This window comes from Vanessa atalanta, chromosome 3, assembly GCF_905147765.1.
Source record: "Vanessa atalanta chromosome 3, ilVanAtal1.2, whole genome shotgun sequence".
Lineage (NCBI taxonomy): Eukaryota > Metazoa > Arthropoda > Insecta > Lepidoptera > Nymphalidae > Vanessa > Vanessa atalanta.
Genome location: NC_061873.1, coordinates 13,264,175 through 13,291,854, shown reverse-complemented (window position 1 = coordinate 13,291,854; position 27,680 = coordinate 13,264,175). Strand labels below are relative to the sequence as shown.

The following is a 27,680-nucleotide window of genomic DNA, read 5'->3' as shown; positions in this document are numbered from 1 at the left end:
AATGTACAATTTGTCCATTCTCTCGAGAGGATAGGATAGATACTATACTATTGCATATAATAGTGCATGAGTGCATATCTAAAGACAATTCATTAATTCCTCAAGCTTCTTCAGCAAATCTATCTACATTCAGGGGCTGATTATACAGCTTCACATGCTCTCCAAGGCATTGGAGTATAAACACTACTAAAGCCTATCCTCCAGGCTGACCCAGCCTAGCCACTTGACCAACGAGGCAGTCAGATGGAAAATTTAAAACCACAAAGTTTTTTATCGGGTTAAATAAAACTTGAATTAAATATACACACATTTATTACAGATATGCCTTACTAATGTTAACATTTATCGACAAGAACAATGCAGTAACCGTAACTACAATCTATATATTTACCATACCATAAATTGATGCGAGCTACCTGCAACATATGACCAGAGATGTCACTTTATGCCAAAAGTGTCCAAAAATAACATTATTTCATTAACTAATGGAGGATGATACATTTAACGAGAATATTTTGAATCGACATAAATTGACACCCCCATATATTCTATTGAAGACTATAATGTTAGAACTAATAACAATGTGTATTCCACTCACATCCTTAACTAACCAACAAGGAGACTAAAATTAACAAAATAGAACATCTTCAACTTTACATTCATAGTTTCATAATGAGTACAGTTGAAGCTGTTTGGTCATAATAAGGCGTAGGAAAGGATATGAGTGAAGACTATAAAAAATATATTTACTTGTGTAACAATTGATGTTATGCCATTTTATTATTAGGATTACAATTTTATGAAATTCACTATAACTTGCTTAAATAAACTAGGAATTGAATTAAATAAAAAATTGATTATTGATTTAAATTCATAAACAAGACATACCAAGTTTATTTTCATGCACTTTAAAACTTAAATGCTAAAAAGTGACTAATTTTAACAATAGATTCTATATTATATACAAAACTATTAAATAAAGGAATATTTTCAATGATTTCACTTAGAAACAATCTATCATACAATAATATGAAAAAAATAATTAAAATGGTAGGATTTTTTAATTACAAAATAATTAAAATTAGGGAAGCACGCATTTTAAACAATCGTGTCATTCGTATAATGTTGCCAGATCTAAATTAAAATAGGACGTAGTGTTTTTATACAAATAAAACTTACTGGCAACATTAACATCCAAATATAAACAATGTTGGCGGTATGAGCAAAGTTTTTAACCTAGATATAACATTACCTATAGACTAGGGTCTTTCTATGTGCATAATACTTCTTTATATCCAATGCCTTTTTCCTATATATTTTATAAAAAAATATCAATCGGTAACAGTGATATTTAACACATCGTATTACAGTCAGCAATATTAACAGATTAATGTTATGTTATTTTTACATTTCATATTTTGCAAGACAATATTACTATTCCAGAGTTACAGAACACTAAGTTGAATTTCTACGAACTTTCCCTTTTTCTTTGTACCAATTTTTTTTTTTTTTTTTTATATATCCAGTGGTATATAACGTTCCTTTCAATAATGACAGCGGTGAATCTTAACTAAAGAATATATCGCAATGACGATATCTTAAATTCACTCTGCTGTCTTAGGTATATGTTATAAGATTTAGTGTCGTGTATGTCCGGAGTACTGAAATTTAATTTGATAAGACAATGAATAATTTACAAATTGGGTTGACAGATATCACTAGAGACTGAATATATTACATTTATAAAGATTTATTTTTAACAAACGTATCTCAAGTAAATTGCATACTTTGAAAGGGCATATATTAGTTATACAATAGTATAATTTTACAATTTAGACAAAAAATAGCCGGTTAGAGTGAAAAAAAATACATATCCGAATAGACGTCATATCGCTCAATGTGATGGTAGTAAACCATATATTAAATTACAATACGACGTACGATTTATGCTAATTCTAGTGATAGTTCAAAAACTTTTCAGAGTAGGCAGTCAAAATTGACGTTGTTTACCGTGTTGCTAGAATAAAAATAAAAATCAATGAACCCCTAATAAGAAAAGAATGTTCAGTCAATGTATAGACCTATTTTTATAGCTCATGTTTCGAGCAATTTTGCTATTAGTACAATAATTTTTTTATTAATATTGAGACCATACAAATGGAATGTTTAATACCGAAATAATAATTAGTAAATTAGTAAAAAGATTAAAAATTAATTCGGACAAATTTTTATTACTTAAATTTAGTTCTCATATTCATTTCTTATAACAATTTAACCCTTTAAATACTTTTTAAGGTTTCTTTATAATTTCCATATATTTATGCAACACTGATTTCGTTGAAAAAATTAATTTGAAATTAAATAAATTTGATGCTTATTGACTATACAATTAGCTATCTAAAACTTTGCTATATTCATGCACTAAATAGCAGAGTAAAAACAAAAAAAGAATGATATGTAGAGATAAGAACCAAGCTACAGCCTCGCGGACGACGAAATATTTCTTGCGACATTGAAAAATATATTCAAAACAATTATTATCATTCAGTTATAACCTAGTAATCTTGGTCCATTTCTGAACGCAGGGTTTAAGCCACACAGACTTGTGTCGACTTCACTTTACATCAATATTAAGTATTATCGATATTGTTTATAATTATACCTTCTATATTAATATTATTCAATCTATTTCATACTTAGGTATGTAAGAACTAGGAATTAGTCCTGTACAATATATTTATAGAAATTGCATGAATCCATAATGTAATTGCTAGAACTATTTTAGTGCAAATCGATATTTGAAAATAGGCCTTCATACTAAACATCTATCATCGTTTCATATACGCAGGAGTATTTAAGGAGAAACTTTTCAACTCGTCCTATGAACGTGACTCACCTGACGCCTCTACTCTCAACTAACTAATGTAGTATAGAATAACGCATAACGCCCATAACGCCCCACAACTCGACACAGTACATACACACATAAGTATATCAGCATATATGTCTTATGGCAGAGAAACATATATAAGATAATATGATGGACGATCCTGCTGCTATTTCACATGTACAACACGTTACTTCTTTATTGGGTTATACATCTGTTATCACTGGGTCACCAACGTATAATTATAACACTTAAACCATCAAGAACGGATATAAAGACCCCAGCAGAGAGGGTGAATTGCTTGAGAATAATCCCAGTTTCTTGTAGTCCATTATTAGGTAGCAAAGAGAACTATAAATCAAGCAATGGTATCACTAACCCTCCCTAATCCTCATCTGAGTAAGGTTCTGGAATGTACTCAAAATCAAGTGTCTCGTAAAATTTGCCTGATTAGGTCAAGATTCGCCACGACCTAGAGTCCGAGGATCAAACAAGTGTACCATAACTAGAGCACGTATCTCGGTTTTGAAACATTATATATATGTACCCATATATTCTGATATTAGTACCTCTGCATATAAACTAGCGAGACGCGAAGAGACTAGAAGCCTCAGGACAAACTCCCAATATCTCAAAAACCCCCCGAGCCACAAGAATATCTTAAACATTTACACTAACATGTAATGGGTGCGTTCATAAATAACAGTTACGAATGAATAAACATGACATGAATATTATAAACGTTAGATTAGATTACCTACAACACTCGTACACAATATGTGTAAATAGAAACACTCTAATAATTATACTTTTAACAAACTTCACAATTTACTTTGAAACGAGCCATTGGGATCTGACTTATGGGCGGGGCTTAACAAACGTGGCGGACGTTGAGTCACGTGTGAGTGGACTGCACAAATTTTATTCCAAAAACGACGGACAGTGGTCTCGAGGCTCTGGAGCAATAGAGGAGCGGAGACTCTTTTCTCTTTACTATGAATTATTTTCGTAATAATGTACTTTTTTCATTACGATGATTTAATAATAATTTAATTTTGCTTGTGCTCCCCGAAACCTTACGATATTTGCGAGTCTGTGCTTCTTCTAAAGCCAACGGGCATACAAGCTTACCCTGGTTCGCACGCAGTGTTGTCGTTTTCGTCAGACCATCACCTAATACTATGCATATGTCAGATCCCAATCTATTTAACGGTATACGCTACGCCTTTGCTACATTAATATAATAGATAATGAATAAGCCGGCAACAGCTTTATCTTATATAATTTATAAAATACATTATTTCATAATAATTTCAATTATCGAAATGTATGCGCGACTTGATAACATAAGCAACAAACTGGATATGTTTGAGCCCATGTCCAATTCGAGTCTTATACTGTTAACAATCTTTTTATTTAAATATAAATATGTTTCTTACTGGTTTGTTATCATTGAGTAATGATTTTAAAGTAACACCTGCGCTAGTTCACGCTATTATATATTTAGTCGATTATACTGTAACAGTCTCATGTCTGTCTGATCACCATTTGCCAAGAGATATAAAGTTAGTGAAGGTAATAAAGTTGCCTTCAATAATAAAGTAAGCATTAAGAAATAAAATGATGTTCGAAAATTCAGTGTGTAGTTGTTTTTGATTATATACTTCATTGTATCGTTTTTATAAACTTCTGTTCATTCTAAAATAACTTCAGACCCTAAGAGTAGCTTTTGTTCTAACGGTATAATTTTGTAAGTTTAATCCTAAGATTGATTAAGTCATCACTTTTCGCAATTTTATAATCTCGTTGTATATTATTTTTATACAATTTCAAATACCCAAAATGTACATAATTTAAATTCACGCGGAAAACACGTATTCGGCTCGACCGTGTTTTATTTAAATATGATTTACCATATAGATATCATCGTAAAAAGATTGTTAACAAAACAAGAACAATATTGGAATGTAGCATACGCCTGCAACGCCATATTAATAAATAAGTCAAAAGCTGCCATATTGATTATATAATATTTTGGCATATTAGGATTACACACATATCTACAAATATCTTTGAATGCACAAGTCATAGACAAACGTCATGTTTTTAATCTGTTGCAAACATTTTTATTAACTTCATGAAATATTATTTTATCAAAAATGATTTAAAAATGTATTTATTAAGGTTACACATGATCGGATACAGATTACCATTAAAATATTTCGAAAAAAAAAAAAGAGAACATAATTTTTTTGGTCAACAAGCGATAAATATAACTCGGATTGAATCCCGACCGCCTTCAACATAAATAACCTTGGAGAAACCTAAGCCTACGAGCAGCACAGTTCAACTCACGAATGGTGAAATAGTCGAGTCCATTCACACGAGAGCCGCAGTCTGCGGTCGCGCGTCACTTGGCGGGCGGGCCCGTGAAGCTGAAGGGCTGCTCGTTGGTGACCAGGTTGGCGCGGGGGGCGGTGGTCGGCTGACCGACTCCGGCTTCGAGGTTGGCAGCCGACGTCCTCATGTCGTCTATCGACGCCCTGGGGACATGGACCGGACTTTTAACAGACAAATCGATTATTCAGCAGGAGTTATGCGCTCATAAAAAGTCTAAACTACTTTCTGCAAAAAAAAAACAAGAATTGAAGCGTAGTCGCACGTAGATTATGTATTATTAAAATAATAATAGTACTCGAGTGAAATACAATTTATTTTACTGTGAATTGATTTTTGTATTCTTAAAGTTAAGGGACAAACTTTTAAGTTAAGGGATTATTATATATTTAAATAGTTAAACTTCCCAAAATAAATTTAGTATACCAAGCGAATAATGTTTATGGATACTCATTTTACTTACACCGAAACTATAACAAGAAAGTCACGTGACAGTTTCATGCCATTGAAACAAATAATATATTTACCATAGACGTAAGACCGTAATATTTGACCTTTTAAAAAAAAGCAACTGGTCAATCTATGTCCCCAGAAAAGGATACGTCTTTATCTATGGTATATTATTTTCATTTTCAAACTAAGAAGAGTAGAAAAAAAAAACAAATACCTCGAAGGGAACTAAATAAAAATAAATAAATAGTAATCATTCCGATGTGCTGTAATAATATATAATTCATAATGGTGCTTATATACTTAAATAATAACAATAACTTGCCTTAAGTGTAAGAAAAACGTGAAAATATAGTTTAAATTAATAAGTCACATAAAAACGGAGTCCTCTAGTGTGTCCATGCGGTATTTCTAATGCAAGACAACAGTGCGACCAAGCAACTACAACTGAGATACGGTTTAAGCTGTAAAGCTAGACCCCGCCTTCGCACAAATCGTAAAATTACACTTCTCACATTTAAGTTTCAATATATAAATTAAACATACAGAACATTAAATGAAGGTACGGCAGAAGCTTTACAGATTAACCGAGCTAGTTCCAATAAGACGCGATCAAGTCGTAGCTTTGGGGCCCCTCGATCGTACAAGACAGCGTGAACATCTACAAAAGGTGCAACATGCAAGAAGGCGGAGGCCGTGCTAGCGAGCGGTGGTATTGCCTTAGTTAGGGCGCCACACGTCAGGGTCCTCCATGAGGGTGACGGTGTGGTCCTGCGGCGCGGGCCCGGGCGGCGTGCTGCCGCCGGCCGCCATGGCCGCCATGTCGTCCCGCGAGCCCCTGGCGCCCCGCAACCGACCAGCGTTACTCGTTATGCCAGTATATACCAGTACCACCAGTACCACCTGTACCACCAGTACCGCACGCGCACACACGTGCCGTCGAGGACAGTACAATCGACAAAAACTCGTCCCTTTTCTATGCAGCGATTCTTTTAACGGGATCATTATTTTACACTATATCAGATACAGGGTCAGTCTCGACACCATTCGTTGTGTTTATGCAAATCATTTCAGCATACTGGACATTTTTTGGCCACTCGTATCGAGTTATCAATAAAATAATATAAAATTTTACTTTAACGATGATAGTAATTGAAATAATACTTTTTATTTATACACAAATATGATACTTCTAAATAATAACAATTATTAATTTCTTCTAACTTTATAAAATTTAAATAATAACTTTTAAAAGTAAACCGTCTAAGTGATTATTTTATACGGTTTTACCTAAAAAAGTTGTTTCGGGGGCAGATGAGTTGAACAATGCTGTCTTCTTCTTTCGAATGTCAAATAAATGATGAATAAAAGAGAAAAATCATTTAACCAAATACCCCGTAAACAAACTTTATAAGGCCGTACGAATTCAATTTAATTGAGTGTTTATTAACGAGTTCCAAGTCATCTTTCACGCTCGCTCAATTATCCCTTGTAAGTGTCAGACAGAGACAACATGTTATTAAAAACACTGACAATTATTAGTACTACAATAAAACCCAAAAACATTGTTAAAACATATATCAATTTAAAGTAAAATAAAAATATTCCTTACTTCTTTCCTAGCGCCATCATCCCGTATATAATTCCCGTGCCGAATATCATACCGCTGCCGAGCCACGTGCTCACGCTGAAGAAGCACATGAAGAACGGAGGTAGCGCCAAACTGAATCATACAATTTATTATTATATTAAATTTCGTCGAAACTATTCAATTGTTGGTCATGTGGTATATATAGCCTATTAAAATGAAAGTAGGAAAACAGATAAACAAACCTTAGATTTAATATAATTAGTGTTTCAAACGATTTGCTAATAACTCAACGATATTGTGCACTACTAAGAGTTTTCTATTAATATATATTCATTTATAATACAACACAATTACGCTTGACTACTTATTTCCAATGCAATTTTACTTTCAAAATTCCGATTTTTCAAATTCCGAAAAGTTTCGTCGACCTTCAAAACGCCATTTTTTCGCAAATCCATAGTGTATATCATAGATTAGCCAAGTTCTCGACCAATAATATCGCGTCCATTTGCTATCAAATGTTGTTTATTTGGCTTATTTCCTCTTATGGTTGTAATGGAGTATACACACTAGCTGAACCTAGTGCGAAATTTATAAATTATTTTATAAATAACAATAAACTAAATAAATAGTGCTGACGTACATCCAGAACTTTTACACATGTCATCGAAAATAAGCAAATCAAACCCCGTCGCTCCCGTCGCCCCCGTCGCCCCTATGACGCTCAATTAATATTTGAATGGCCATTCCACTACAAACGAAACCAACAATCGATTTGTGACTTGGTGTACCTTCACTAATTTATTTAATGGTCTTATTTTCGATGTGCCTGTGTAATTTTATTCATACATATATACATGGACTCTAAATCTTGTTACATTTTGTTGGCTGCAGGCCAAGTGTTCTGATTGTATATTTTTTTATTAAGTTCATTGACCCAGATGTTGCGTGCCAATCTTTTTTGCGGAATTGTTATTGGTCTTCAAAGGGTTATGGACTCCTAGGCTGGACTGACATACAATTCAACATTTTTAATTTAATATGTTGTGTTATATAGTGTTTTGAATATATAGGGCATTTGTTTGTTGCTATAACACTAGAGGCACTGATAGCCACTCCTGATTAAAATATATTTTTAAATTATACAAATTCCTATTCCAAACTTACTATTCCCTATTTCAAACACAATAATTCAAACAAACATAACTTGAAATTAAATTGACGCGATATCATTGGATTCGCGAAAAAAAATACATTTAGAACTTTGACGGAGTCATCGGAATTTTGAAAGTAATATATAAGTGAACCGAGATGAAGAGCCGAGATGGCCCAGTGGTTAGAACGCGTGCATCTTAACCGATGATTTCGGGTTCAAACCCAGGCAGGCACCACTGAAATTTTATGTGCTTAATTTGTGTTTATAATTCATCTCGTGCTCGACGGTGAAGGAAAACATCGTGAGGAAACCTGCATGTGTCTAATTTCAACGAAATTCTGCCACATGTGTATTCCGCCAACCCGCATTGGAGCAGCGTGGTGGAATATGCTCCAAACCTTCTCCTCAAAGGGAGAGGAGGCCTTTATCCCAGCAGTGGGACATTTACGGGCTGCTAATAAAAAAAAATATAAGTGAACAGTGTTGTATTATTAATAAAGATATATTAATCAAGAACTGTTTGTAGTTGACAATATAGCACATATAAAACGCGTGGAATACTTAAAGTGTTGATTCTTTGTTTCACCCTTATTCTTTTTTCGATTGGAATACGATATAGATTTGACAATATTTTGAAAATAAAACTCACCCGATATATAAAGCTGCCTTATTCCAGTAAGGACGTGTCTCAATACGATCGGAGAGAGTCTGCACGTAGTCAATGAAGAAACAGCAACAGGGCGCCTCGCACACTATCACTATGAAACCTGCCAACATCTGCCAAACGCCAGCTATCAGACAGCTGACATTCATCAATATAATGCCAGTGCAATTGATGAGTCCCAGGATTATGGCGACTGAAAATAAAAATACATATGTTGTAAGTTTCTTTACCTTTAATAATTATTATAGTACTATTAAGGGAATATGGAAAATATTATCTCCAGCGTATTTATATGTGTTGTTTTTTTTGTATATTGAATTGGAAAGGTCTGTTGAATTGGTGACGGTGCTGGGTTTGCTAGTGTTTGGTCGAGATGGGCATTTAAAAAAAATATATGTGTTTTGAAACATAACGCCGAATGTACTGAATACTATCTTGTCGGTTTTTCTTGGTACAATCTTATTTACGAACTAGGTCGTTATGATCAATTTCATCCTGTAACGTTACGATATAGATGAATTCATTCCACGTAACTGCAACTAGTTCTACTTTATTCTCTACCTAATCAAGATATCGTATTGTTCCCGAAATATACCGTTAAAACGGTATAACTAATATTATTTAATTTTTTCTTTGCGCGTCACTCACGTGAAAACTACTGAACGTATCGGTATGAGACCAAGAGCAATCGACTCGGAAGCGTACAAAGATGGTTCTTTAGGCATATGTACATCTATCTATACATATAATAAAATTAGAGTGTCTTGAATTAGATTTGTTATATTAAAATAACCTATTTTTACTAAATGCATATGTATGTAAACACGGTACATATACCAAAATAACATTTTTTACAATTTTTGTCTTTCTGTCTGTTTGTTCCGGCTAATCTCTGGAACGGCTGAACCGATTTCGACGGGACTTTCACTGGCAGATAGCGGATGTAATAAGGAGTAACTTAGGCTACTTTTATTTTATAATTTTATATAGAATAAAAATAAAATCACGCTACAATATCCAAATAACTTAAATTCAGAAAACGCGCACGAAATCGCTGGCACAGCTAGTATATAATATATACATATATCATATACCACATTCATATTTTTTTATATTCCGTTGATCCTTGACACATTTTATTTCAAGTACATTTAATGCCTAGAGAAGCAGGTGGGTAACAGCTAGTAATTAATATATTTTTGATTCACTCCCATGTTTAATTTTTTACACAAACCTGAGGAAAAATTACCTCCTACACGCAAAACCGTTCAAAGAAAAACGATGGCACGTATCTATAGCAAAAGAAAAAACGAAGTTGTTATCTTCTAACATATATAATTGAATTAACACAACTGAAAGTAATTATTGGAGTAATTAAATTTAATGTGTCACGAGCTGTCGAATATTGGATCAACATTATGTCCGAGACTAGAATATGTAATTACTTTTACTTTACTGAAAGTGTTGCTCGATATACAGCTAGATAAATTCAAGACAAAAACCTTTTTTCTAAAATACTACTCTTATACTATGTTATGTAACTGTCTGTAAATTAAACCAAATACTTTTTTTTTTATGGAGGTTATTTTTAATCAGATGCACCCTTAGGGCTCGATTAACTCGTTGGACTGACTATGAAAAGAAGATAAACATTATAAATTAAAGTCACATACCTAGTCGATAACCTCTCCAAAACAAAAATATACAAAAAAAACACAAGTAGATCATAAGGTGGAGTGTAATTGACAAACAAAATCTTAATCTTTATAATATTAGTATAGAACTGCAGCTCCCAAAATCATCATAATATAAAAAACGTATCTAACAAACAAAATCAATCAAAATCACAAACATGTTTTCACGACATATAAACCATTTAATTATATAATAACTTATTTAACTTCTCGATCGTAAGTCTCAGTAGATAAATATATCTATTGAATATGCATAAAACAGTATTCTACAATCGTAATTTCAATAACAATTACACTATTTAAATTTGAAAAGAATTAATTAGTTCGACCAGAGATGTTATACAATTGCTTGTAATTGAATCACATCTCTGGTATCAAATGTAACTTTGTTAGAATTTGAAATGTCACCTGTAACTGTATCATAAAGCTGGAGAGTTGGTATTGTTGAATGTATCTATCTCAAGAATAATTATAAATACTAATGATCACAATAGGACCCAAACGAGCAGATTAGCAAATGTAAAATTCTAACTGTCGATATAGCAAATTGTAGGCAAGTACTCATTATATATATGCGTTATATAATAATGCATGTAATATGTATGTTTCGTGTTTCAAAGTTAAATTAAAATATATTGTGATAGGTTATGTATAGATTTATGAATTAGGATTATTATTATTGTTGCTTATTTAATTCTTATTGTAACATACAATTTCAATGTACGGTTGGTGAAACAATAAATACTCAAACAAAATATTAACCAATTTCTAAACCCAAAAGTTGAATATTTTAATGAATAAATAAATGTTACAATTAAACCTAATTCGATCAAGATCATTTGTGTAGCATATTTACTTGGAACCAATCTTTGGACAGTTTACAATCTTGTGAGCTAGATTATAATTAAACAGTATTTACAGTTTTACGGTGACATTCATAAACTTTTTTATATAATCGTAAACAATGATACTGCTTGAATTTTCCTTTTCTGTAACTTGACTGTTGGTCAAGTTAATTATCTTAATACCATTTTTTATACCTAATTATTTATTATGTTAAAACAATATGGCTATTAATAATGACCTAAGTTTAAGTATGTTAATGTCAAATGAAATCAACACTAGTACTTCTTATAAAATGAATAAGAATAAAAACAATAATGATTTTGTAGCTATGTATAATAAATATTGTTTACTAATAAATATAAGTACTGGTGATTTTTTTTTATAATTTAAAAACCATGACACAGCATATTGTAATTAAGTAGGAATATAAAATACTCATTGATTTTCTCAATACTATATATTTATATATTAAAATGATAGAAGTATATATTAAGAGAAAGGATATATAACACTTTACAAGAGTGTATTATTCATAATGAATTAAGACACATAGACTGCCTTATGTAACGGTCAAAGTAACTCAAAACTGAAAGTGGGTGTAGTCATTTACAAGTTGACTCACTTTAGATACCCACTATGATTTTAATTACAAAATTAATGTTTTAATTAAAGAATAACACTTAGATTATTATCAAATTAAAAAGTTAAATTTTTGTCATCAATTTTATTGATATGATCATTGAATTAGCATGTCCTGTTAATTTACCATGAAAAGAAATATATATTCAAATATATTATCATTGTTTAATTTAGTATTACAAAGCTAGCTGTTTTTAATCAGTCAAGATAACAATGTTTACTCAACGAGTAAAAATAAATTCAATCATTCTCTTTAAAAATAATACTTTGGGGCTGTTTGGACAATAGAGTGCTGATAAGATAAAATATTAGACATATTTTCTTCTATTATATTATAATTGTATATATTTAATGTACACAAATAATCTTTTATATTAATACATTTAATGATACATCTGAAAAACATTAAATAATACGTACTGAAACTGCCAACTGTTCCCAACCCCCGACCAGCGTAGCGCATCCACCAAGGAACGTCATCTTTTTGGGCATTGTCGCCCCCTGGCCGATCCATAAGCATCGATATCTTGTCTGCGAACGACTGTAATTTTAATGCACATTTTTATTTACACTTAATTTAAACAAATATATTAAAAAATTGAAATATCTGACAAAATTTTACCATTTTCGAAAAATCAATTCACTGCTTTGTCAGCTGTCAGAATTATTTCTCTTCAAGTCCTCCCCACTATTTCTGAATTCGGAGTGCATGTAGATAATAAATATAATGTTAAACTGTCACTAACAGAGTGATAAAAAGTTATTCGAATTATAATATATAAATATTTAACCATTAGATAATAAACATGCATACATATACTGTAATGCATTACTTTTACGTCGAAATTTATACTACAAAACAGATTTTTGAATAATAGAACATATTATAATACTTTGACTTAGTTGTCATGTCAGATTACAAATTCAAGTGAAACTCGTAAAACGAAACGAATCTCATTTTATGTCGAATGGCTGTCGGCTTCTGAGTCGCGTTCGCGAATTATTTAGATCAAGTTTTATGCAAATATACTAACAATCTTACTGAAAATTTCAAGTCAAGTTTTGTGCTTAATGTGTTAGTTTGAAGCTTAATGCAAAAATGCAACCTACAACGATGCTTCCAAAACTTACTGATACAACTCAAACGATGTGAGTAACTTGGTATTTAAAATTTGCTTTTGCGATATTTTAAGGGAAAAAGTCGTTAAATTTCTCCGATGAACTTTAAGTATAAGAAACTATGTGTATCACAAACTCGATAAATAATGAATATAAATACGAATTTGATATAACCTGTTAAAGTTAAAATTATTGTCATGCAAGCAAATTATCTGTTTAGAAATTGTTTCTTCGATAAAATGAGAGACTTTGCATTCAAATCCTATACTTAAAACATCACTCAGTAAATGAATCTTTAGGTTGTATAGTAGCATAAAACTTATTAAATTAATTTTGTTAAACAAATTAGTGTAATGACTTTATAGCTTCAAATTATTGCACATACATCGTAAATATTCATTATATGTTTCTAGCTCATTTTCGGAGGGTGATGGTGTCTGTAGTTCCGAAGTTTATTCATCAGATGTAGTAGTAACAACTAATGCTGGTAACCATAACCATGGTAGTTCAAAAGTAAAGCTGAAAAGCCTTGTTGACTACAATTGGGAGCCCAAGTTCTACCCAGGCCAACTATTGGCTGTTCACATTAGTGGCAAATACTTAGCATACAGTATCAAGGGTAAGATTATTTTTGTACTATAAAAGTGTTATTTTTTATACTCAACTAAGTTATTAACTTAAAGGTTTTTTTTTTATTTGTAGCACCCAATGCTGCCAACCCTGGGACATGGAATGGGATGGTGCGTGTAGTGTATAACCCTGAACCAGGCATTGATAGAAGAACACTTATAAAAGGCATGAAAGGAGAGGTTAGTATGTCTATAACAGGATTGCATAAGCCTAGTAAATTATGATGGTAATTTTTTACAATGTGTCTCTGCTTTTTGTGTGCCTTTTGACAAATACCTCGTCTGTTGTCATTTGTTTTATAGTCTTCATTCTATAAAGTTAAGAAAGAGTGGAAGAACATAGTGACTGCAATTTCAATTTAATTATGATTATCATTTCATTAAACTCAATCTAATACAAATATAGTCTTAAACAAACATTGTTTAGTAAATTTTTTTATGTATTATATTTTTCAATAAGAAACAAGACATTTAAATATTAAATTATTGTATTAAATTTTTTTTATTACAGGTACAAGATCTAGCTTTTGCACATATACCAAATCAAGTGGTCTTGGCCAGTATAGATGAAATGGGAAACTTTTATATACATGAAATTGAAGTGACTGAAAGTGGACTCCGGTAAAACTTTTTATATTATTGATCTTATAATATACTAAAACAAAGATAGTTATTTATTTTAATTATAAATTCCAATGGTGGAAGGAGTAATTATGAAAAAACCATTGATATATATATTCAATGTAATTTACTAATAGTTCTGCTATATTAAGCACTACAAATACTTCTTGATGATATTTTTGTTGATTATACAAAACTATTTCAGTTAACCAGTTTTATTCACTTTAATTGTGCTCCTGAAGATATACTTAAAATACCAATTTTTTTTTACAAAGATGACGAATATCACAGATTATTTAAGTATTAAAGTATAACAAATGATGTCATGTCAATTGAAGGTCAATGTCATTTATTTATGTTTACTCCTGATAGAATCAACTTTTGTTTTGAGTGTGCTTAAAATTGATTGAGTATTTTTAGAAGAAATTAGGATGAGAAAGTTTCAGGTGTATAAAGCTGATGGTATGTAGTCACTTGTGATGTTATGTTGAAGTAAGATGATTAAAGCGGAATGGTTTACACAACATGTCATGTCTCTAAGTCTGGCTTCATAATCTTATAAGCTTTCCACAGCTGAATGATAAAATACGAATAATATAATATTTGGTGGTACCCAACCACATGAAATAATACATAATGAAAGTTTATTTTTTAAATTGATAAATAAGTTCATCGTGTCGTTTACAGCTGCACACTAGCGGCGGAGGTGCGCGAGGACACCGGGGTGGGCGGCAGCACGCACCGCGTGGTGTGGTGTCCCTACATCCCCGACGAGGACGACGCGCCCGACGACGACGTGGCGCGCCTGCTGCTCACCACGCACGCCAACCAAGGTCGGTGCTACTGCATCTCATGCACTCGCTTGCGGATATCTTAACAACTTCCCTGTCCATACTCCCGTCACAAGCGACTTACGTGTCATGCAAGTGGCAAGTTTTTATGGATCCCTATTCACAGCCCGCATGTGGAACATCCGCGCGTGCTCGTCGCTGTGCGGCGCGGCGGGCGCGGCGGGCGCGGGGGGCGCGGGCGGCGCGCTGGGCGCGGGCGCGGCGCTGGCGAGCGGCGCGGGGCGCGGCGCGGGCGCGCACGGGGGCGCCGTGCTGGCCGCCGCCTTCTCGCCCGACGGCACGGCGCTCGCCACCGCCGCCGCGGACGGATACGTCATGTTCGCGCAGGTACGTGACGCTCGGCCCGCCGTGACAGCTGTCAGATCTCTATTTTAACTTTACTCTGCCTGTTACTTTGATTCTGAAGGGTAATGGTTGTGAAGATAATTTTCGGACGGGAAGTGAACGTCACCTTTATTATATTATATCCTCAAAAGCAGACACTCTCGTTTATGTTTTTTAAAAATTGAAATATCTGATCTGACCTCATATTGGTGCTCATTCACAGGTATACATGAATAATGAGAGTAGCCCGCGCTGCTTACACAAGTGGCAGCCGCACGGAGGCAAACCCCTCAGCTGTCTTTTCTTCCTTGATAACCACAAGAACTACAACACAGAGTAAGTTCTTACTTATATAATTAAAATAAATGAACTTCACTAACATTACAAGGCTAAAAATCCAATCAAAAATTTCTTGACTTAACTAACATATTTTTTTTATTTTAGTGTCCAGTTCTGGAAATTCGCTGTAACCGGTGCTGAGAATAATACATCTATAAAAATCTGGTCATGCAAATCTTGGAATTGTCTCCAGTCAATAACATTCTCTCCCTCCTTGGGCGGAGAGACCCTGGGCATGAAAGCCATGTTGGATACCAGTGCTAGCTACTTACTACTATCTGATTTTAAGACAAGGAGTCTGTATGTGTTAAACATGGCAAGAGACAGTGAGGACACGATGGCCTATTGCAAAAGCATATCTGAGTTCCTCTTGCCTTACCCTGTGTTGAGCTTCTGTATCGTCGATGCTGGTTAGTACCAAGTTTCAGTTATTTTATATTGTTCACAATTTGATAAAAAATGGGAAATTGAACATTAATTGGTACTTAGCACTCCACAGACATAGACATTATAAAAAAAAAAACATTCAAATGTCCAATCAAATATGTGATAATATTATATTTCTTTTGCTGTTATCTACACTGACTCACTCAACTTTTATCCAGTACAGTACATCATACATACATTAAGAGCCTGTAAATTTGACATCGCCCTACCCAATACGACAAGAAGAGAAAAATAAAGTTGAAGTCCTTATTTCCCCACAGAGGAGCAGCAGGTGAAGTGCGAGTCGAGCTGCGACGACCCCTACCACACCAACGGCTCCAGCGGAGACGTGGGCGCCTCGCCCGACGACTTCGAGGTGCACCACGACGTAAGACGAATGCCTATACTCTTCAATATTATTTCCGCACCCTCAGTTTGAGATCTCCCTAAATCTGGATTATTACCACCCACATATCATATATTTAACCGTGAAGCAGCAATACTTAGTATTACTGTGTTCCGATTTGAAGTTCACCCTCTTCAGCCAGCTTAATTATAGGCACGAGGGACATGACAACTTAGTTCCCAAGGTCAGTGGCGAATTGGTATTTGAATTGAAAACAATTCTTACCGCCCCAATGACTAGACAGCGGTGACCATGAGACCGTCTGCCTGTCAATTTTATAAAAAAAAAATCAATCTGAAGTAGTCTTTAGCAACTTATTGGGCACAATTTTGTAAGTTTTCAATTATCATTATATTATACGCGAATGTCCTTAGCCTGAGCCTTACCTCGGTCCAGCAGATTTAGATTGCATGGATTGTATATATATAATATATGTTTGCCTCTAGTTTTAGACGTACATATACAGGAAATTCGATTTAATGACAATACTACACTTTACTTACACGATGTCACATAATTTTTAGTATGTCACATATATGTATGTAAAGCGTCGTGTGTAGGTTAGGTAATACATGTACAGTAGTTCAGAATAAATACTGTGCATCGGCAAAGATCAGAAACAATCATATTAAAAAGCTATTCAATAAGTGTTTCTAAAAATAGCAATATTTGCAAGCCCTACTCGCAACGAGTATTCAAAATCATACATAACAGATATAAACCTTCGCCGTGTTTAGGTTTCTGCTTTCTTGAATCGAATTTCGAAAAAAATCGTTGAGTCAATTTGTTGAAGCTACTATATTACATGCCGTATCGTATGCAGTCGGTCATGATCTTAAACACGATGGCAGCCGATGCACGATATTTATTCCGCAGTACTATATGTATAGTTTAGTTAGCCACGAAGACGTGTCCAACTATTTTCCGCGAGGCGAAAGCGTGGAATATATTTTTTTTTAATTTTATTTAAAAACAAATATCATTAAAAAAATCATACAATGTGCTCTACATTGAATAAATATTATTGTTATTTGAAATCGGCAATATGTAGTAGAGCATATTTCCAGTTTATTATGAATCTCTTATTTTAATTTATTGAGTGAGTGTTTCTACATATATACCTGAGTTCACTCTCTAGTAGCATAGGAAAAAGAGTGGGACACATCATAATGGATTGAACTGTATAGTATATATAGTTTTCCTCTTAAATTCACTTAATTTCTTTTGCACACCACCTAGTTCACTTGCACATCCTAAGTTTAGCTATTTTTACTTGTATATGTTAGTTTATGCAATAAAGTGTAAATAAAGTTGCATATAATTTAATGTGTTATTATTATTATTTTTCATTTCGTTTTAATATAAGGTGTATTGCTGGCATGTAACTATAATCTGTTCGTATGGTGTGCGTAAGTCGGTTGAGTCTCCACACCACGCTGTGTGTGTGCAGGAGGAGGGCGAGCGTCGCGTGCGCCTGCGCCTGTACATCGTACAGCCCAAGGGGCTGCAGGAGGGGGAGCTCATATACGCGCCGCGACTGCAGAGGAACTCCTTGCCGTTGCACGGTAGGTGCTCAATGCTCATACTCCCCCGACAGTGTGATGATTTAGCCAGTTATCTGTAGTAGTTGATGGCTCTCTTTTTTACCAAGATATATTTTATTAATATTTAATAGTTCGATATATTCGTCTATCAAAAATAGTTATGGCAAATGTTAACTAAATAAACACCTCCATTGCATATAAAATGTCTCTTTTTAATGACCACTTCTTATTCCATAATATCAAACGTGGAAAACAAATATATTTATTGGTAGCGACTTTGGTGTTCTAGACCTGGAGCAGCTGTCGCTGGAGGAGGGCACGGCGGCGGAGGGCGCGCTGCCCACCAGCATCCTGCAGCAGCAGACGCAGCAACTCAAGAGCCTGCTCATGCGCTCGCAGGTCGGAGCCCTACCTTACCTAATACGCGACGTTATATAATATAAGGATCTAACGTCACAAGACCCGAACATATTACAATTTGAAAAATTATTTTCAGACTCAACCGGGTAGTTTGATCGGTCAACGTCCAGAATCTCCGACGACGATGCCTCCTCAACTGAATCTCATGACTCCTGATGCTTTTAGGTACGTGACAGCGGAAATATACCTGATTAAAAACACCCTTGTACCTCAGATTATTATCAAGTCAGATTGTTCGTTTAGTTGAAAGCGATTACTGGCCATCAAACCGATTTCAATAATAAGAAGTTTTAGTCATGACCTCTAAATAATAACTGTGATGTTACAGTTCGCCGGGTAAGCGGGAAGACGACGACCCGCCCCTGTCAGCCACACCGGAAATCAATAATAAGCCAAGAGTTTCCACCGGAGGTTCGTACTCTGATAATCTAACTAATATGCAATCCTGTTTTATTCTGTCAATTTATATATTTATACTTAACAATTATATGCAAGATTGTATTTTAATCACAAATTCATTTACAATACGTCTCGCTTGATGTACAAAATAAATACTTGAATAATCACAGGCATGGTGTCGGTGCCCCCCGTGGGGCTGGCGGAGGAGAGCGCGGAGGTTGCGGCGGCGGCGGTCGCAGGGGTGGAGGGGAAGACGTCGGGGGGCTCCAGCCCCAGCCGGGAGGTGCAGCAGATCATGTCGCACACCACCACGCCCTTCTACACCGACATGGTGACATATCCATAGCGATACCGACGTAACATTATGAAGGACAAATCCAGAATCTGTTCCTCTATGTCCATTCAAGTCAATCACAAGCACGACAGTTGTAAAATATTGTTATTGCTTTATTACGTCTAACTAAAAAAAAATTTTGATGCCTTAAGAACATGCCAACTTGATACTTGATGCACAGTGACAATTGTTGAGTCAAAAAAAGCAGAATTTTTAATCTAGAATTTGTAAATACAAATAGATGTAGTAAATTTTTCAGCAACGGTTTTACAGAATCACTATATATTTACAAGATTCGTAAGAGTAATTATTTCATATTTTATTAATGAATAAATAAACGTCGGGCAGAAACTGGCAGCGTCGTTTGATGACAAAAAATCTTTAACACACACATGACACATTAATATTACAAATAATAATATAATTATGTATAATTATAATGATATATAATTTTTGAATGATTATGAATGACAGTTTTGTTGTTAACTGACATCAAAAACGTAATAATAATTATAAAATTGTAATATTTTGTGTTCCGTTTAATGTCTGAAGTCCAACATGGGAGAAAATAAGCTGAACTTTACGTTTTTGTAATGTGTTTCGAAATATAAGGAAAATACGATGTCCACTCCTCCATAATGTATTTCGAACGTCGACTTTTATAATTTCACATACCCACCCACTTGTTTCTGAAATATTGGACATTCATTGGTCCCATATTACGTCTTCAGCAGTAACCAACCAATGACCATCCAGATTAAAGTCAAATTAGTAAAGCCAAAATAGTTAATTTAAGTGATCAGCGTTTCAATCAATATAAATCTTAATGCAACACTTCACTATATTTCAGGAAGAAGAAGAAGAAGTTTCGAAGCAGACGCCGCCGCCGGAGGTTGAAGAGGTTGTCGCGGGGACCAGCGCCGCGGGGGCGAGCGAACCGTTCTATACTTCTGAACTATTTACAACACCTGAAAAGCCGCCTCCGCCCGCCAAGCTGACGCATGCTAGTAATATATTACTTTTACTGGTTTTTTTTATTTATGTCACATAAGTTTTTATATATTATTCCGCTATTTATAAAAGAATATAAACAAAGAAGCAGAGATGGTCAAGTGAATAGAATGTTTTGACCTCAATCGAAGACTGTTCTGCGATATATGTGTCCATCTTGCACTGGAATAAGCACAAACTTTCTTTTAAAAAACCAATTATTTACCCATCCATGGAAAATTTTAGGATCGTAACTCTCATATAAGATACTCAATATATTGAATGATTCCTCAGATAGTGACACATCGTGGCCGCAAATATCCCTCGCCCAGATAACGGAAGCTAACCAGAGGAAAGCCTCCAGCGAGAAGTCCAGCACGCAGTCGCTGAGCGCCCCGCCGCCCGCGCCCCCCGCGCCGCCCGCGCCGCCCGCCGCCGACGACGCCACCAGGACCCGCCTCGAATCGCTTGAACAGAAACTGGATATATTAACCGGTACGCCTACCTCATAGTGAGTCGAGTCTCATGTGGAACATCTTTCATCTCAATCCTGCGATCTGTGGGGGTGATTTCGTGAAAAAAATGGAAGTACGTAATGGGTATTTTGGTTAACTAGCCAATGGTTGCGCCAATTTTTGAGAAAAATAATATAATGTTAATCTTACTTATGATGTGCTTATACCGAGGTGAGATTTTAAATTTATAGCATATGTTACATAATATCTTATGCGACTATACTTTATATTTTTTATTTATAGCTGATATATATAAATAGCTGATGGGTCGGTTCGATCCTACCATCGCAGCATCCACGATTGTCATTCGAAGTTCAAGCACTTCTCTACGTTATAAATCCCAAATGGCTCATCTCGGTGGCTCCCGGCTCATGCTTCGAGTGTGCTCAAATTCCTCGTGTGAAGTTACAAAATATACAACTACAAGATAAAAATCAACTTCGAAAATGATTTACGATCATCCTTAGAGTCGCACAAACGACTACCTACATACTAAAATATAGAGCAGCGCCACCTGAAATCTAATCCGAGCGCGTCGGGCCGTCCACAGAGCTGGTGTCGACGCAGACCCGCGAGCTGCGCGCGCTGCGCGGCGACGTGAGCGCGCCGCGCGCGCAGCTGGACGACGCGCTGCACGCGCACGCGCAGCGCACCGCCGTCGCCGTCGACACCGCGCTGTCGGCCGGGTCCGTACGCCTCGCACGTTTCGTTCGCCTCGGCTGTGTCGCAGCGGTATCGTCATGTTGAAGTCGTCCGTGTGTGTCCGGTGTAGGTGGGAGCGCGTGACGCGGCTGTCGGAGGCGGCGAGCGCGCAGGCGGCGGCGGCGGCGGGCGCGGGGGCGGCGCGGGCGCTGGAGCCGCTGGCGCGCGCGCTGCAGCACGAGCTGGCCGCCAAGCTCACCGCCACCGACCGCCTGCTGCGGGACAACATCGAGAAGCTCGCCGGCAGCAAGGTACGCTCGACCCAGACTCGACGGTCGTCGACGATTACTATACAAATTTGACCCTACGAGCGATCGAGCTTCGTTTGAATCGGTGAACAAATAATTTAATAAAAAATCGATATAAATATTAATATTTTGATATTATATTTTTTAATAATGCTACTGTTTGTAAATTAAGCACATTTCACTCTGCGCTCACAGACGGTAATGGAGCGGCTGAGCACCGCGATCGCGACGTCGCTGACGGAAATGGTGCGCGAGTCGTTCCGCTCCGCGCTGTTCGAGAGCGTGGTGCCCGTGATGGAGAAGGCGCACGCGCAGATCTTCCGCCAGATCAACCACGCCTTCCAGACCGGCACCAAGGAGTGTACGTCGACATTCAGCCGAATATTTTATGAAGTACTAATGAATAATGTTCAGATAATGTTGTCTTAGATTTTCGCGATTATTACACATTGAAATAAAACTAGTTTTTAACGGATTTAATCGCGTATATTATCGTGGCCACGAACACTGCAAAGTGCTCGAAACGTCGGGATGTTAAAATAATTAATATACGCGATTAAATCCGTTAAAAACTAGTTTTATTTCAATGAATAATGTTCAGATTTTCAAAAACGCAAATTCAGTAGGCTTCGAATGTTCAAATGCGTAAATCTTATCATCCCTCCTCTTCATCTGCACCACGCAGAGAAACTTATAAAAAGAGTATAATATATTCCGCCCCGTCCGCGCGTTGCAGTCGCGGCCAACACGGAGGCGGCGGCGCGCGCGGCGGCGGAGCGCGGCGGCGCGGCGGGCGCGGCGCCGCTGCTGCGCGCGCTGGAGCGCCACGCCGACGCGCTGGCCGCCGCCGCGCCGCCCGCGCCGCAGCACTACGCCGCGCAGCTGCGCGACGTCGTGCACGGCGTGCTGGAGAAGGAGGTGTCGTGGTGGCGCGAGCAGGCGCGCTCCGTGCAGATGTCGCGCGCGCACTCGCCCGCCACGCCCGCCGCGCCCTCCGTCGCCGACCGGCAGGTACGACCGTCGCGATGCTAATCCAATGTTGATGTTCGATGTGGAAAAGACTGTCAAAGTAAAATTCGAGACGGCACAGAACCAGAGTAAATAAATTAAAATTAAATCAATAGACTTCTACTTATTGGACCGGTATCCGAAATTGCGCAATCATCTCTTTTGGTCCCAATATATGAAACATTTAGCTGGTTCTTAAATCCGAAGAAGATGAGCCACACCAGTGCTAAAAACTCGTATCCTGGGCGCTCGCTATATCTTAGCACCAAGAGTGTGGTTGCGAGCTTGTACATACGATCCACGGTGCTGTTGTGATAATAGGTATATTTTTTTTTTTCGAAATAAATTCTGGCATGTATTAGACGATTACTTTATATGTTTTTACTGAATGTCAATTTGTTAGCATTATTTATCTGTTCCGCCATAGTTAAAACATTAACCCTTACTCAATGCTGTTTTATTGTTAATTATTTAGATATTTCAATCTTTTACAGAACCAATCGTCTGTGGAGGTAACTGAGACAAAACAAACATTTTGTAGTAAAAAACAAAACATGTAGTTACTTTGATAAAACTTTGTGTAACACCCAGAGTAGACTTAAGATAACTTCGTAAATTTTCAGAAGTCAACCCGTAACGCAAGGAACTGTGTTCAACAATCTTTACCCTACTTGCTCAGAGTATTCTCATTCCTTCAAATTTTATTAGATACTTAATAGTAAATAGATTATTGTAATTATGTTGTTTGTAATTACATACTGTAGTTATATATCATACTATAGTTATATATCGTAGTAATATAATATCTCTGATTGAATTTTAATTCGTTCTAGAAACATTTGTAAACCTTCTTTCCATAAAACTAATTATTAAGTAAAGGATCGTTTATTCTCTCAAACGCGAATAATCTGCTCGACCCGTGAACATAACAGCCCCTCCCGCCGCAGATGCAGGTGAGCCAGATCCAGTCGCTGATGATGAGCGGCGACGTGAACGGCGCGTTCCAGCTGGCGCTGTCGGCGTCCGACCTGGCGCTGGTGGTGGCGGCGTGCCGCGCGGCCGAGCCGGCGCGCGTGCTGGGCCCGCCCTGCCGCCTCAAGCAGCACGTGCTGCTGTCGCTCGTGCAGCAGCTGGCCGCCGACATGACGCGCGACACGCACCTCAAGCACCGGTACCCGCTGCTGCGCCGTCTCACTGTCTGAGTGCATGACGCGCACGCGAATTTGATTAAATTAAACTACAACGTGTAGACTTCTTAACGCCGTAATTTTTAATTTTCGTAAAATTGAGTAAGATCTTGATGATCAAAATGTATCAATAAAATGTTAATTATAATTATGTAATGGGTTGAAAATTTAGTATAATTGATAGATAGATGTGTGAGAATGCTTATTTTAGAATTGAATTTTTTTTTTAATCAATAATTCACTCTTTCCAGGTATCTCGAAGAAGCTGTGATGAACTTGGATACGACGAATCCAGTTACACGTGAACACTTGCCAGTGGTCATAAGAGAGCTGCAGAAACAGATAGTGGCGTTCCTAAACTCAAACCCGGGCCACGCTCTCAGCAGGCAATTCCGCATGTTGCTGATGGCCACCGAGTCGCTGGTCAAAAACACCGTCTGACCACGGCCCTGCTGCCACTGTCCCTGTGCCTACAGGACTATGCACTGATATTAAACTAGTGATGTGAAAATGTGACTGAACGAAAGTGTTTAGTGTGAAGAGTCTAACAATTAGTGAAAATGACACTTAATACAATGATCAATCAACCGGCTTTGATGATTGTTTATCTTTTTTCGTTTCTCATAAATTATTGACGCCTAGTTATTGTTTCGTCTGATGAATATATTATATACCCCTAGCATAAACATTTTCAATAAACATGTAATGATTGAAATGTAAAATTGTAACCGATACTAGTATTATGATATTTGATTGAACAAATGATTTATATTTATAAAAGTATATTTAAAAAAAAATACTAAATTTATCTGATATGTTTTTTTTTATCAGAAAATTAATGAACGTTAACAATTTAGAAGGTAATCATCTGTAATGTTTGGTATTGTTTTGTTCCTTTTTATGTATTTACTTTTGGTGCTTTGGACTGTTTCCATTCTTTTTAGTTTAAAGTCTACATTATTATGCATAAGTAAAATTACAAATTTCTACACTCTTTATTTTTTGTAAACGGCCACACGACTGCTGCCTGTTTCACAGGAGATTAATGTATAAATTGTATAGAATATTTTTATAAGTTATACATATCTCAGTGGACAGGTGACTTCCCTTGTGTTACTCGACATTTCACATGGTGTGGATAAGAACTGATTTAGTATGTATTCAATTATTAATGACAATAGTAATATTTATACTTGTAATGATGGAAATAAATTTATAAACAACTGCTTATATTATATAAGGGCCAATTATTGTCGCATATGAACCTTAAGTTGCTTTGTATGAATGTTAGATAGATCATTTTTCGATTGAAAGAAGTCTCCACACCAAACCCGCCAATGACCTGAGTTCAGTTTATTATCGGTCGTACTTGTATTCACGATACTACCTTATTTGAAATTTGGTAGATCCTCATAGGTTATAGACCGCGTCTTTTAAAGACAGTCATCAGATCCCGTTGAGACATCTACTACATTAATGTACTGGCAATTCTTAATCAATGAATGATCCTTTTATAATATACTATATGGATGCCATTAATTTTTCTAGTTTTTATTTCAATTTTACTTTTATGAAATATTATTGCAACATTCTATTGAAATGAACAAAAATATTATCGTCAATTTATATCTAGATATAACTATAAGTAAATAGTATGACTGCTGTAAGCTTATATAGTCATTAATATTATATGTACAAAACTTACGACTGAGGTTACAATTGTCCTTGTAAATAATACAATGTAAGTCGCTAGCATTAGTTAATATAATGTAAAAAAGTCATTCAAGAAGACTTATTTAAATATTGTTTTTTTATGAGAAATTGTTAAAATAACGTTTATAAAAATTGTAATCTTTATGATTAAACAAATACTAGGGCTTGACTTAGATTTTCTAGTGTTGAAATCTGTATTCAATTTTATATTTGATTTATGCAAGATAAAAGTATTTTTAAAAATTTGCGAAAGAAAAAATACACAACCTACAAATAAAAACAGCTGGTTCACACGGTCGTGACGATATTTTAATAACATACAAAAAGTATAACGTATAAAACTTGATAAATAGCAAGTTGTATAATGTCGTCAGTAAATCTTCAGCCCGATACCCCACAGTGCGGTTAAGACCTGTGCCAATGTTGCTTCACTGCGGGATCGTGTTAACCGTTGCTCGTTGTCCCCTCGATAGTCTTCGCGCTCTTGCTAAACCAGCTTTAGACTTGATTTTGATTCAGTGAAAATTAATATCATATAATCTTATAAGATTGTTTAAATTTGAATTTTGAATACTCAAACTTTTTGTGTAATTTTGGTATGATTTCGTTGATAATAAAATAAATTTTAAAAATCAAAAATTGTTTCGATGTGTCTACAGATCCCGGAGCCTTAAAATAAAAAATACAAATAAATTTAATTACCGAAAACATTAAACAATTGATTTAGGATTTTATTTCTATAGGTAATGTAACAAAAGTTTGTTAATACCTTCCTTATTTCCGAGGTTTGAAAACTGAGTTACGCATAATGAAAAAAAATCCATTGAAAATTGTCCATTATATTATGTAATTCATCTACGAAATTAATTATAATTTCGGTTACGTAACTCAGTAACGATGTTATGAAAGTAATATAATTTTGAAATCTAGATATTATTTATTCCGTGTCGACATCCGGAATCCATCTTGAGTCAAGCACCTGTCTTTTTTTGCGATTTTCAGCTTAGCGACTTCCTCCCTTAGTACTTCCGGCGCCACTATCGCTTTTGGCGGCACTAATGGGCGCACTTTATTCGACACCAACTTTTTAACTTCATTATAGCGTCGTCTTTCATAGCGAAAACAACGGTTTAGTAATTTATACTTTAAGTATAATTAAGTATAATTGTGAAAGTTCCTCCCTTCAAAATGGAGGGTGAAAATAATGGTGAAACATCACAATCAAGAAAACGCGAGTCAATTTCGTCGAGCTCGGGGTCTAGTGAAAGTTCATCCCGAGATTCCAGTCCAGAAAGACTAAGCAAAAAAGTCAAGAGGTCCCGTCAAGATGTAAGTGATATGCAATTTCAATTTCTTACACAACAAGTGACCTTCTTAACCAATCTTATAACTCAAGGAGCAAGAACTGCTTTTACACCTACTGATCCATGTGTTATTGAAAGCTCCTCTAGAAATACTAATGAAATGACCTTACATCCCCCAAAGACACAATCAACCGAGGTCGAAAAACAACAATTGCAACTATGTGAATTGTCGACAAACATCAAAGATCCCACATATGCTAAGTCTAAAGAATCTCAC

At 35.8% G+C, this 27,680-nt stretch overlaps 2 protein-coding genes across 4 annotated transcripts; one reads left to right on the top strand and one right to left on the bottom strand.

Annotated features, from left to right (window-relative positions):
- Window positions 1-294: 294 nt before the first annotated feature.
- LOC125077319 (calcium channel flower) lies at window positions 295-13,012 on the bottom strand. Of its 2 annotated transcripts, XM_047689237.1 has the most exons (6): window positions 12,947-13,012; window positions 12,745-12,865; window positions 9,131-9,338; window positions 7,347-7,457; window positions 6,454-6,572; window positions 5,304-5,430 (listed from the first exon to the last, which is right to left on the bottom strand). In XM_047689237.1, the coding sequence occupies exons 1-5, from the start codon at window positions 12,947-12,949 to the stop codon at window positions 6,455-6,457; spliced, it is 561 nt and encodes a 186-aa protein (XP_047545193.1). In that variant the 5' UTR covers window positions 12,950-13,012; the 3' UTR covers window positions 5,304-5,430; window position 6,454. The 2 variants fall into 2 exon arrangements, with proteins under 2 accessions (XP_047545192.1, XP_047545193.1); XM_047689236.1 differs by lacking the exon at window positions 6,454-6,572 and having other exon boundaries at window positions 295-5,430.
- Window positions 13,013-13,286: 274 nt separating this feature from the next.
- On the top strand, window positions 13,287-26,722 carry LOC125077317 (enhancer of mRNA-decapping protein 4). 2 transcript variants are annotated; one of them, XM_047689232.1, is made up of 22 exons: window positions 13,287-13,473; window positions 13,857-14,062; window positions 14,146-14,252; window positions 14,584-14,693; window positions 15,381-15,526; window positions 15,651-15,871; window positions 16,092-16,204; window positions 16,313-16,617; window positions 16,915-17,021; window positions 18,454-18,604; window positions 18,873-18,982; window positions 19,080-19,168; window positions 19,332-19,414; window positions 19,573-19,685; window positions 20,587-20,743; window positions 21,021-21,221; window positions 21,792-21,927; window positions 22,014-22,194; window positions 22,387-22,552; window positions 22,928-23,202; window positions 24,147-24,370; window positions 24,638-26,722. In XM_047689232.1, exons 1-22 carry the CDS (start codon window positions 13,424-13,426, stop codon window positions 24,825-24,827), a joined length of 3,441 nt encoding a protein of 1,146 aa, XP_047545188.1. In that variant the 5' UTR covers window positions 13,287-13,423; the 3' UTR covers window positions 24,828-26,722. The 2 variants fall into 2 exon arrangements, with proteins under 2 accessions (XP_047545188.1, XP_047545187.1); XM_047689231.1 differs by having other exon boundaries at window positions 19,573-19,733.
- Window positions 26,723-27,680: the final 958 nt, after the last annotated feature.